This window comes from Anomalospiza imberbis, chromosome 3 (genome assembly GCF_031753505.1).
Source record: "Anomalospiza imberbis isolate Cuckoo-Finch-1a 21T00152 chromosome 3, ASM3175350v1, whole genome shotgun sequence".
NCBI classification, from domain to species: Eukaryota; Metazoa; Chordata; class Aves; order Passeriformes; family Viduidae; genus Anomalospiza; species Anomalospiza imberbis.
Genome location: NC_089683.1, coordinates 57,712,732 through 57,725,074, shown reverse-complemented (window position 1 = coordinate 57,725,074; position 12,343 = coordinate 57,712,732). Strand labels below are relative to the sequence as shown.

At 48.1% G+C, this 12,343-nt stretch overlaps 1 protein-coding gene across 2 annotated transcripts in view; it reads left to right on the top strand.

The window, feature by feature from the left end:
• The first annotated feature begins 603 nt into the window (after positions 1-603).
• The window catches only part of FNDC1 (fibronectin type III domain containing 1), a 62,881-nt gene continuing 51,141 nt past the window's right edge, over positions 604-12,343 (top strand). Inside the window, exon 1 of one of the 2 annotated variants that reach the window (XM_068184557.1) lies at positions 604-756. In XM_068184557.1, coding sequence (XP_068040658.1) covers positions 687-756 — 70 coding nt within the window. In that variant the 5' untranslated portion in view covers positions 604-686. The remainder of the gene's footprint in view (positions 757-12,343) is intronic. The other variant, XM_068184558.1, reaches the window with a different exon arrangement.

Here is a 12,343-nt window from a genome sequence, read left to right as displayed (position 1 = left end):
CCTTCAGCAATACAGCAAAAAGTAGGTGGGGGATATGGGTTAGAGGGTTGTGGGAAGAGCCAGACAAGTCGGACTCTAAAGTGCCTTGTAGATCTAACAGTGCTAACAGTGCATCTCTCCAGTGCAAGGCTACCGAAGCAAAAACCCCGGCCAGATATGGGGTGAAAATTCAGAAAGAACAAAAGATGATGTGAAGAAGGAAAGACAGCCCGGTATAGAAAGTTCTGTATAGTGAACCTGTGCCCACGCAGGACTGAACACCCACCCCAGCTGGGAGGGCACAGTGCCACAAGGGGAGAAGACAGAAGGCAGCACGAGGGTGCGGGTAACACGCGTGGGCCAGCTGAAATTCCCCTGGGTGCCGAGGGGCAGGCTCGGAGCTCGTCGTCTCCTTGGGGAGACGCTTCCCGAAGGAGCCAGGTGCCCTCACGCCAAGGGAGGGGATGCTGCGGGCACCGGCCGCCGGGGCGGGCGGGCCGGGGCGCCGGGCGGGCCGGGGCGCGGGGGGCGGAGGGCCGGCTCCCGCCTCCGCGGGGCCGCCCCGCTGCAGTGTCCCGGCAGCCCGGGAGGAGGAGACGGCGGGGCGCGCAGGCAGCAGCGGGGCAGCCCCGCCGAGACGATCGCCGGGCGGGCGGCAGCTCCGCGCCCCGCCGCTCCCGCCGCCCGCGCCCCGCGCCCCCGGCCCCATGGCGGGGCCCGCCGCCCCCTGGGCCGCCCTGCTGCTCCTGGCCGCCCTGCTGCCCGCCGCCCTGCCAGGTACGCGGGAGCTGCCCCGCGCGGGGGTGAGCGGCTGCCGTCCCACGCGTGTCGCTGCCCGGCGGCGTGGGGCGGGGAGGCGCCGCGGGGCGGGGGGCTCGGGGCGACACGGTGCTTGGGGGTGCCCGGCGGCGCCGCTCTCTGCTCCCGCCCGGCACGGGGACAAGCGCCGCGGCGGCGTCCTGGGGGACGCCCCGGCCGAGCCGGCCGCCTCCCTGCCCGGCGCAGGCACCTGCCGCTGCCCCCTGCGTGTGCGGGCCCCTCGGCCAGTGCCCGCCGAGCGGGGAGGGGAGCTGCAGAGCCAGGCAAGCCTCGGCACCGAGGGTCACCTGGCTGTCGGAGAGCGGCCGGGACCCTCCGTGTGTTAGCCCGCTGCGGCTCTGCCGCGTTTCGGGCAGCTCCGGAGCGCGGAGCTGCAGCCCAGAAGGACGCTCGTGGCCAGACTTGAGCAGATGGCACCGGAGGGTGACAGCCTCCTGCTTGCCTTCAGCCCGTGGATGCCTTTTTGCCCCTGGAACCTCGTGCTGGTTCCATCGTCCCGTCTGGGCTCTGCTGAGGAGCCCCGCTCGCGCGGTTAGCGGCATTGCCACCGGGCAGCCCAACGCTGCATCTCTCCGGAAAGCCAGGAGAGATCCCTCTTCCCTTCGTTCCCACCGCCGGAGTCCTGTGGATCGAACCGTGTATCTGCCTGGTCGAGGCTGGCGCTGCTGTCAGTTCCCCGGGCCCGCAGGCTCAGGTTTAAGCTGTTCTGGAGGTGGCGTTGTGGGAGGCAGTGGCGGATCTGCCCTGTCCTTTCCCTTGTGGAAGCAGTGTACGATCACTGCATCCCCCGCGGCACTTTATGCACCGCAGGCCATGCTGAACCGAGTCTCCTCAGCTTGTGAGCACAAGGGCTGCACCAGAGCACGGGCAAAGACAGAGTATAGGCACACATACAGAGGCATTTCAGCGCTAGAATGTAGCTGTTGGGGTTACAGTAGCCTGAGCGGCACAAGACACTCGCCCCCAGGCTCCGGATGTGGTGGCTGTCCCATCTCCAGCCCCGTGCTGTAGTCGCAGAGGACGGAGCCAGCCAAGGGCGATAGCATTCTCCCCAGCTCTCCCTGCAGCTCTGGGCTGTGCGGCAGAGCCTGGGACTTCATGTCACTCGTGGCTTCTGGTGAGTCTTAGTGTGCAGTTAAACAACCAGAAAGGAATGATCTGCTTAACCTGGAACTGTAGTCTCTCTGCAATTTGCTGTGCCTGTCCAGGTCAAGCTTGGGATCACAGTCCTGGAAGCGGTTTTATAATAGTGCTCCCTTGTGGCAGTGGTAAATAGAGGGGGAACTGGATTTCTGGGGCTGCCTGCTGGAAGGTGAGAGGAGGAGGGAAGGGAGCAGGGGAATTTTTGTTCTGCTAGTGAGGGAAACATCGTGAGAAATGTCATAGCCTCCGAGGAAAAGTGTTAGCTGTTGAGTGCATGCAGGCTCTTGCTTCCCTGACTGTGTAATGTCTAAAGTGATTCTTGGAGATTCTGATACTTCACTAAAAATTTTGCATGTAATATCCATATAGTCTTTCTTTGTTTGCAGTCCCACACCAATGTGCTATAAAAATTAGGCCAATTCCTGAACAAACCCAAATGTGTTGGCATAGTGCTGCACAGAGCTCTGCGTGCTTCCCAGCTATGGAACTCTGGAGCACACCAAAACCTGCTGGAGTGGGAACACTGCGCTGTTAACTCCAGAGTGGCTGGACAGGACTGGGTGTGGGCTGCATGTGTACTCCCTGTCCTTGCTGGTGTGCTGGCCACACTGAGTGGACACCACATTCCTTCTCTCATCTAGAGAGTAGTTTATAAGTGCTAAGCTGTGTCCTGAGCAAGTGCAGTCTCAGGCAGGAGGGCTGGTGGGTTCTGGAGTTCTTTCTCAAGGGGTAAAAGCCATTGCTGAGCATTTTTGCTGCCCTTGGTCCTACTTTCTCACACTCTAGCTGTGTTTGAAACAGTCCTGCTGACCACCTTTACTGCATGTGCTCTGTCTAGGGAACCTGTCCCAAATCCACTCTGTACTTTGGAGCCTTTGTCCAAGTACCATGTCTATGAGACAGGGAGGCTGCCTTGGCTCAGCAGACAGGCTCCAATCAAGTGAAAAAAGCCCTTCAATTTTTGTCTGTGGAAAGAAAAGAAAGATTTTTCCCCTGTAAGGGTCTGGCATTGGGCTGGTGCTGTCATTGACTGTGTTCTGTTTATCAAAATAGAAAGTCAGTGTGGTGCCTGTACCCAGGATTGTTGTGGCAGTCCTCTGGCCAAGAAAGCTTAAGAGAGGGTTGTTGTGCTGGAGCCAACTCAGGGGGCAGATCCCATTTGTGTGTTGCCAAGAGAGATTTGCTGCTTGCTGCCAGATCCCATGTGTGGAAGAATGGATACTGACTACAGAAAACAGTAGTCACCCACCCACCTTATTAGCTTAGACAAGCAGTATTCAAGAACCACCTGCAGCCAGTGGGAGAAGTTTGGGAGAAACATTAAGAAGAGGCTATGCTCAGAGCAAGAGCCTTTCTGACAGCAGCACTAACTCCCATTTTCCTTCCTTGTCTAGACTGTCTGACACAAACAGAGAAGGCAGAAGGGTCTCCAAGGGAATTTTCCACTTCATTTAGCTCTAAGGAATGTTTCTTCTCAGTTACTTAGGACAGTGCTGTAATGGTCTTAACTGTATAGCTGTGTACCAACCTCTGGGTGTGTCAGATGTATGAAAGCTCCTGTGCCGTCCAAGTCTGTGATTCCAACTCTTCAGACAGCACATGGACTGATTATAGCTGGACTGTGGTTAAGAAGATGCTTTCAGAAGCTGATCTATACAGAAAGAAATTAGAAGGGGGGGGGGGGGGGGGCCTGAGTAGGTAATGCAGCGAGACAAAGACACACCAGCAGGGGGAATGGGATCTTGTGTCTGTGATCCAGTGTTTTGAGTGAGCATTCAATTGCACAAAAATATAGCTCAGACACATTCAGTGATCATATTTCCCATGCAGGACACTAAAAAGTGACATCTAAGTTCTCAAGATAATTTAGGTTGGACTTTATATCTGCTTCACATTGTATGCAGCTGTCTGCAGGTGGGCTGTTGTCTTCACATGAAGGAAGCATAGCAGTATTTCCACCAGGTGCAGCTTCTGGTGCATGTCTAGGACCCATGGTTTTTCTAGCTGGGAGTTATGTAACACATCTCTGTCTGTCACTGAGGAAGTGCTCAGGAATGTGGCTAAGTTGGCATTGGGATGTGGTGGCACCAGGCAATATGTCTCTTAAATTTATGCTGCTGCAGCTCAAGCATAATCAGGACTGGAACCTCTTCCTAACCAAAGACCTCTAGAGTGAACCTGTGTTTAGTAGTCTGGGTGTGATCCCAAATATGCAAAAAACTGCAGCCAAATCAACACTTTTTTCCCCCTTTAGTTTTGAAGTGTCAGGATCTGCTTATCTTATTTAACTTGAGTTAACTGTCTTCATAAATTAGTATTCCTTTACTGCCCCCTTCACCTGCCCAAGTGAACCATAGGTAGGTTCATGCATGTATCATGGGAACATTTACCTTTTGTTGTGCTTTCTGCTGGGAAAGAGGAGGGAGCATGGATGATAGGTATGTCTCCCACAGACTGCTAATGCATTAAGCCGGAGAAGCAGTCACTTTTCCCCCCAGAGGAAATGGTGTGGACATTGATGTGCCTTCCTCTTGGGAAGCCCCATGCTGCTATTTTCTCCCCGGAGCTGCAGGTGTACCACACTTTTGTGCAGTCTTGAGAGGCTGCAGACTCTTTACTGGTCCTTCAGGCAGGTGCCAGCACTCCCTGTTGTCTTTTTCTACCCCTGAAATTGCCACGTGTCATTTGTCTTTTACAGCTCCCTAAAGCAGCAACACTTTCACTGGTGTGCTGCACTGCGGGATTGTTTTTATTCCTCTGAATGCACATGAAATTTAATTCACTTGAAACTATGTGTGTTTTCATTATTCCCCAAGATGAGAAAGATGGCTTCAGCTCTGCAGCCAGCGCTCCTGACCAGCATGAGAGGAAGGGATGAACTGCTGGGTTGTGAGGCAGTGAAATCCAGAGGAGAGCAGCAGATACTGAAGCTGGGGAGATCCTTTCCCTCTGTCTCATGAGAAACCCAATTATTTTGCTTCCATGTGGGTTGAGAACTTGCATTTTGGCTATGTTTGCACTAACATCATAGCCCCTGAGGAGTGGTATGGCTTACATTTCAGGTCAGTAGAGGAGTGATGGGTGTCTTGAAGAAATGTGAGGTTGTCTGAAAGATTCTTTGTTGTGCGTGCCCCAATAGAAAGCCTTTGAAATCGTGTTTGCATTTTCTTATATGTGTTTGCTATACTGCTTATTCTGCTGCACTGTTGGCTGCAAAACCTACAGTCTGTGTTGAATGTTCACAAACTGAAGTGCCAAAATAAGCACTGCCAAGATCAAGACAGTGGCTTAAATTGCACAAGATTTAAGGAAAACCAAAGAACTGCTGAGATCTGCTTTGCTGTCTGTTCTCTGAGTCTTGGGACACACGTTTCTTAACTTTCCTCCACACCCTGGATGTCTAGGGATTTAGAAGGGTGGTGTGGTTTAGTCCTGTGTCTCCACTGCTTGCCTCTTACCAAAGAGGCATTTAGACCAGCGGGATTTTGCACTGCCCTTGTACCTGGCTAGACTGACTATGCACACTCTGATCCCAACTCTCACATTTATTCTTACTTGAGACACCAGCAGCTTTTGCCTGCAGCACCTCTGTAGTTGGATTAATTTCCTTTGGGGGTGTACAAGCACCTGGAAAGTGTCTGCTTTCCCTGGTTCCTCTTTAAACTTTAGACAAGCTTGTAATGAAAAATAACTTTTTCCACAATGTACCACATGGTTGAGTGCTTAACTGCAATACTGGTAGCAGAGTTAACAAGAGCAACATCAAACAGTGTTTACACAGCATCCCCTTTATTGCCTGGTCTTGATTTGCCTGGGGAGATGAGAGCTTGTGCTGACAGCTCACATGCTTCTGGTCCCCAGCAAGACCTGTGCAGGCTGCTGAGCTCACTCTGCCTGCTGGATGGGACCTGGTACCCACCTCTCTCCAGACCGCTTGTCCTGTGTCCCACCCTCCTAAGGCACATGGCTGCTGCGTCATGTAGCTCTGGAAATGGCAAATTCTCCTCCCCAGTTCCCTGGAGATGCTGTCTGGGATGTCATATAGAGTCTTTTCTCCTACTCAGAGTTTCTGCAAACGTGTGTTTAAACTTCAGCGTGTTTTGTACTGTTCACAGCACTTTCAGGATGGTTAAAATCTCTCTGGGTTAAATTGTATCTTTCTCAATCAGCAGTCACTGTACCTCACTCTCATTGAACTTGTAACCTCTGGCCCACTGTTAGCTCTTCATAATTGACAACTGTGCAGTGGGACACTGCAGCTTTTCCCACATGCCAGGTTGGGTTGTGTACCCTGGCTGTGTCACATCTCTGTGCTGTGGTGAGAGCTGAGCACTCTTCAGTGCCTCCGAAATCAACCTGCACGTGTCTCCATTTAGGTATAGGTGCTTGCATTTGGCAGGTCTGTATTTAAAGCACATAGTCTTAAGGAGTGGAGAAGCAAGGAAAAGTGGAAGAAAGACCCAAGACGTGTAGCAATTGTGTGCTTTAAACAGAGACCTTTTCCTAAACAAGGAGAAATTGTTAGTTACATCAAATGTAATACTGAAATCCAGTGGTAAGGAAGGCTGTCCAAGCTTGTCCTCATCCTGGAAGAACACATGAAATGTACATCCAAATTTAACTGTGTACACATTTAAAAGTGGTCTGGAGAAGTGTGCATTTTAAATCAACCCTCTTCAGTGAGTAACTCAGTCATCAAATCATCTCTTCATTAAACAGAGCAAATTACTCTTTGAGGACTGTGGAGTGTATTCATATTTCACAGTTCCAGTGCAGCTATTCCACTATTACATAGTTATTAAGTCCTCTTGGGCATCCTGCAATGATCCTGGTTCCAGCAAATCTTTCCGACTGTTGTATTCTTCCTGCACTAAACTGATTATTTTTCCATTGGAGGAGTTGGTTGTTCTTAATATATACATTTGCTGTAAAATAAGAGGCCACTATTCAAATGGTTATTTGTCATGTTTACTGTAGAGCTGACAGCAATATTTTGGCTGAAACTTTTTTTTGGGAAAAAGTGCAGGACTGCTGGAGCTGGAATGTTAGTGTTTCCTTGTCTCTAAAGACAAAGACAGAAATAAGAGAAATTGAATAGTCAACATAATTTGTTTTGATATTCTGTTATGAAGTGCTTAATCCCTTCTTTCAGAGTGGTGTCTTTGGAAGGGTGTACAGAAGGGTTTAGCTGGAATCAGGAAATAACTACTGAGTGTGCCTTAAAATTCCTGCAATGGAAAGCAGCAAATATAACTGGCAAAACATGCTGCCATGCATGTTTTGTGGTACCAGAGAACAGCCCAAGCCCTCCCACCTGTCTGACCAGCTCTCTCAGAGCCCCTGGATGCTCCTGCTGCTGAGGGAGGGGAATGTGGGAGCAGCACCCAGTTCCCAAGCCTAGCACCCATCCCACAACCTGAGAAGTAGCCAGGCTTCATGTTTTCAGCCTCAGGAAGGCAGCCTTTAATTTTGCCTTTGCTGCTGAGATCTTGGGGCAGGTCTGAGAGCACTGGAGGATACAGGCTGTAGCCAGATGGATGGAGAGCTGGATTTAGATGCTGTAACTCCTGCTGGGTAGTGTCTTGCTTCATGTGGCAACCCCATGGAAGCACCTAACAGCATCAGAATCTGCCCCTGCATGAGTAACTGAGCTGCACTTTCGCACAGTCTGCATGTCTTTCCCTTTCATCACCTTTTGAAGCCATGCCGAGCTCAGTGACATAATTGTGTGGTCTTTAGCCCGGGATGCATTGCAGATGGCCCTCAGCTTACACTCCAGGAGGCTGCAGCAGCATGAAGCCGACAGCGATCCGGTGACTTGGCTGAGGGCTCACTGCACTTTGCAGGAGTGGGTACTCTGGGTTATGTGTTTGCAGCCTTCCTGGCTGCATCAGCTGAGCTTTGTGTCAGCCTCTGTCCCAGCTGTGCCATTCGTCTCTTGTTTCTGGTCTTCCAAAGCAGAGGTGCTATAAACAATTTAAAACTAAATGGCAGTGATGGAAATGCTCCGTTTGGCTTTGCTGGTCTGAGACTTCAGGCTGATTTCACGTTGCATGTATTTGTATTACATGTATTTGATAAGTGTTTAAGGTTATGTTACTGGGGAGGTGAGTGGGGATCACAAGGCCTAGTTTCATTCAAAAGTCTAAGACAGACTTTGAAAGTGACATCTCACCTTTCCTGAGCTCCACTGGCCCTGTTTTAAAAACGAGTTGAATGTTTTTTTCTTTGAAAAAGTGACATCTCACCTTTCCTGAGCTCCACTGGCCCTGTTTTAAAAATGGGTTGAATGTTTTTCCATGCTGCAGTGCTGAAGAACTGCCCAAGCTAAGACTCTACTCTCTTCTACTTGAAATTTTCCAAACAAGAAGTAATGACTAATGTCTTGTGAATTGCCCAGTAGCCCAAAGCTGAATATATGCAGAAGCAAAATTGCTGTTCTTACAAAGAAACATGCTAGATGTTTACAGTGATGTATTATTTTGTTTGCAATGTGGTGGTTGCCCTGCCAGGGCACTGAGCTCCTTTTCTTCACTTGTAATGGCTACTGTAAGTCAAGCTGATCCTCCAAGAGCCTGACTACATGCTTAAATGAGAGTCAGGGGACTGAATGCTCAGTGGGCGCTGTACGTGTTTTCATGAAAGCCCTTCCCAGTCAAGTCAGAGCTGCTGGGTTTCAGTTGCTGAGCACAAATTTATTGCCACAAGATGTCTCAGACCATATGTGCTCCTCATCTGCCCTCCCAGCAAGTCAGCCCCCAGTGCAGGATGTGCCATACCCCTTGGAAGTGCTGATTGCTGAGGGCCAGACACATCTGCTAACACACTTTCTTTCCTCTGCAAAACACCTGTTTAAATTACCCTCAGGGAAGGATGATGAGTGGTATGAGACACTGTGGGATTCTGGTTGTGTTTGGTATCACATCGTGCAGGTTGGGCTGGAAACCTGCAGCTGATGACATGACGTGGTAACGGGAAAGAGTGTGAAACCTTGGACGGATGGAAACTGATTTCAAATCACTTCTTAAGTGAAATTAAAAGAGAAATGGCTTGGAACTGGTTTGTCTTCCCTTGTGGTGGTGACAAGCCAGCTGTCCCATGTTATGCTAGCACAGTGTCGTCACAGGCAGTGTGGTGTGGCCACAGCTGTGCCTGCACAGCAGCACAGTGGGAGTGTGTCTGGGAGAGGATGGTATCCACACTCCCACTGGGAGTGGAGGGAAGGAACTGTCATGTGTGTGTCAACAGAGGGAAGGGAGAAGGAAACACAAGAAAAAACAAGATTTTTTTTTCTAACACCAGCAGGGAGAGAGGAAGGATTCAGACCAGTGGAGAGAGCTGAAGTGAGAGCTCAGATAACTGATGGACCTCGGGGTCTGGTGGATGTAAGCATCAGAGTATCTGATGAGTTAGTATGGATGTCTCTGAAAGAAGGTGGTGTGTTTGAAGATGGGTGTGTTATTTTTAGCACATGCCTACTGTTCTATCTGTTGCTTTCCTTTGGGAGAAGCACGATTTTTCTTAGGACTGGACACTTACAGAACAAGCTGCTAGTAATTGTAGTGAGGGTGGCAGAAACAGACCCTATGAATCCAAACATAGGAGCCTCATAAAATTAGACATAGAGTTTGCAAGATTTTTGGCAATATGAAATGAACCCTTTGGCTTTTTCAGCAGTTAGACCTTTTGCAAATATATTTTTTCTCTGCTTGTGCTGTATAAATATATTCTAAAACCCCCAAACCTTTGTTATGTTTGCAAGCAGTCCCCATAAAAACTGAGAAGGAAAATAGTGAAACTTCAAAATGCCTGTAGGAGCTTTTGAGTAATTTGGGGGCTCTTTGTATGGAAGGAAATCACTGTGTTTCAGGAAGCTTTGCAGCTTCAGCAAAATGTTTATGCTACTGAATGGTAGCAGATGGCCAACCCACAAAATGTTAGCAAGTTGCTTAAGTTACTTGTAAAATAGTGCAAAATTCCTTGCCTTGCTCTTAGCAGCCAGCCTTGGTTTGAGGGATGCAAGCTCAGACCTTGTCTCTGCTGTTGCTGCAGGGCTGCTTCCCCAGCACTGCCCACACAGAACACTCAGATTCAGGCTGCCCATTACTCTGTTGAGTAACCTGTCCTTGCCATGCAGATCTAGTCAAAGCCCTGTGACAGTAGAGGATACCACTGCCACAGAAGTAAGGGCGGGTTTTCATCAGAAGCTCAGGTTTGAAGAGAGGGAATTATTTTTCATCACAACATCATTATAGGTCACCAGCATTGGTGATGGATGGGTCAGAGCTCACGAGCAAAGTGGGCAGTGCTGGGCGGGTGTTTTGGTATTAGAAAGCTTCATTCCTCTGAACTGTACCACAGCCAGCTTGATGTCACAGGTCACCAAGCAGCAGTCAGACTGGGCTGCATCAATATACCCTTCCACTGCATCCTTCCTTCCAAATCTCCTACTTTGGGTGTTCAAACACCAGACGTGTACATTGATACATAGCTCTAGCAGGCTGCTAGCTATGGCATGTTAAAGACTCTGGAAGTCCTTCCTGAGACTTGCTCTCCTGATTTTTGCAGAGGCTTTGTTAACAGGAAGGATTGATTTTCTTCTTCCCCCGCGGCTCCTCTTCCTTTACAACCCACTGGTCAGGGATATTCTGTGCTCTGTGGGGAGAAGCTGCAAGTCTTGAACCTCAACATTGGCGACCAAACCAATGTAGATATGTATATTATCAGTTCTAGATATCCCTGGACTAACCCAAGGAAGATGGCATAGATTCTCTTTTACAAACCTGCAGAGCTGTCACTGCATCTTTTTTATATGTTCAGATGATTTTCAAGGTTATTAATTGGGCAAAATCTTTGCCAACTGTCCCAGTACTTGGCAAATCGTGATGAGGCGAATCCAAGTGGCTGCTGCCGTGTGTCTCAGTTGTGTCTGCTCAGCTGTGATAGAAGTACTTGTAATGTGTGAAACAGCTCAGGGCTTTGCATGGAGACATTGTGTTGAATATGACTACGGAAAGTTGCTCTTTAGAAAAGAAATGAAATGAGAAAGTAATTTATCAGTGAAGATCTGTGCCTATCTGAGCCCAACCTAATACAGAGCTCCTAAGAATAGTGATTGTAGTATTCTGTCCATTTCCCTGGCATGCACTTTATCTAGGATCTATGAGTTTTGCACTTTGGGAGCCCTGGAGGGTGCGCCACCAGCTTCCCTTTTAGAGTACAAAGCTACATGTGTAGATTTGAAAAAAAACTTTTGCAATAAATAATGTGGAATAAAGTTACTTAGAAGAATCAGAGCGGGTATTACTTCAAGACGTGAATCGTGAACCATTTCTTATTAGAGATATATAAATACTATTTAGTGTTTTTTATTTGCATTTTCCATTAAGAGGAAGCAGCAAAGGCTATGTTATTTTAAGATCTATGTTTTCCAGTCTGTGTAAAGTAACTTAATCTCTGAGAGCTGCTAATGAAAGAGCAGACACTAATGTTGAGTCTGAGTTTTGTTCTTAGCAAACCTGCACCTTGGGAAACTAACTTTTGTGATTTATAAAGGGCTTGGAAATGTGAAACAAAAATGGAGAGTTTTAGATTTTATTTTCCTTCAATGCATGATGAAACTTGAATTCCTACTCTCTGACTTTGTGAGTCTGAGGCATTTTTGGCAGTTTCAAATGGAAAGTTGAACATGCACTTCAACTAAAGATGGAATGGAAAGACTTTACATAAGCATATGAATCTCCAGTAGATTAAAAAATCTGTGCTATTTCACTGGGTAAGGGAGCAAATTTATCTATATTGAAGTGGTTTTGGAAAGAAGTGTAAATCAACCATCCCAAATGTAAGTAGGATGCTTGAGGATGATTTGGTGAAGTCTGTAATATGCATAAAGGAATAAACTAAAAACAGAGCCACAGCATTCAGATTGCCAGTGCTTTGGATTCAAACCCAAACTTCATTTCAGAAATATCATACTGATCATATTTTCCCTCTTTTTTTTAATAGGTGAAAATAAATTTTCTGAAATTTTCAAAATCCTAGATTTCTGAATAACAGTTGAAGACATAAGGTTTTTTTACTAGCTGTGGCTTGGTTAACAGTTGTTGCTGTGTCCACAAATGACTGGTGTAATCCATTTGCTGGGTGTTAAAGTGGCTGAGATAACAGATTTTTCAGGGGATGTGAAGGTGACTAAGAGTTGTCACTTTCCTCCCACAGCCCATCACAAACCAATACAGAGTAGGCTGTAGGCTACCATTTGTCTACCGCTTTGAGGATGGGCCATGAAACATCCCAGCAACTAATAGCTAAGGGAAATTTGAAAGGAAAGTGGGTATTTGGATAGAAGAATTTAACTGATAAAAAAATTCTCAGATAAAGTGAATAATATGAACGAAGCATG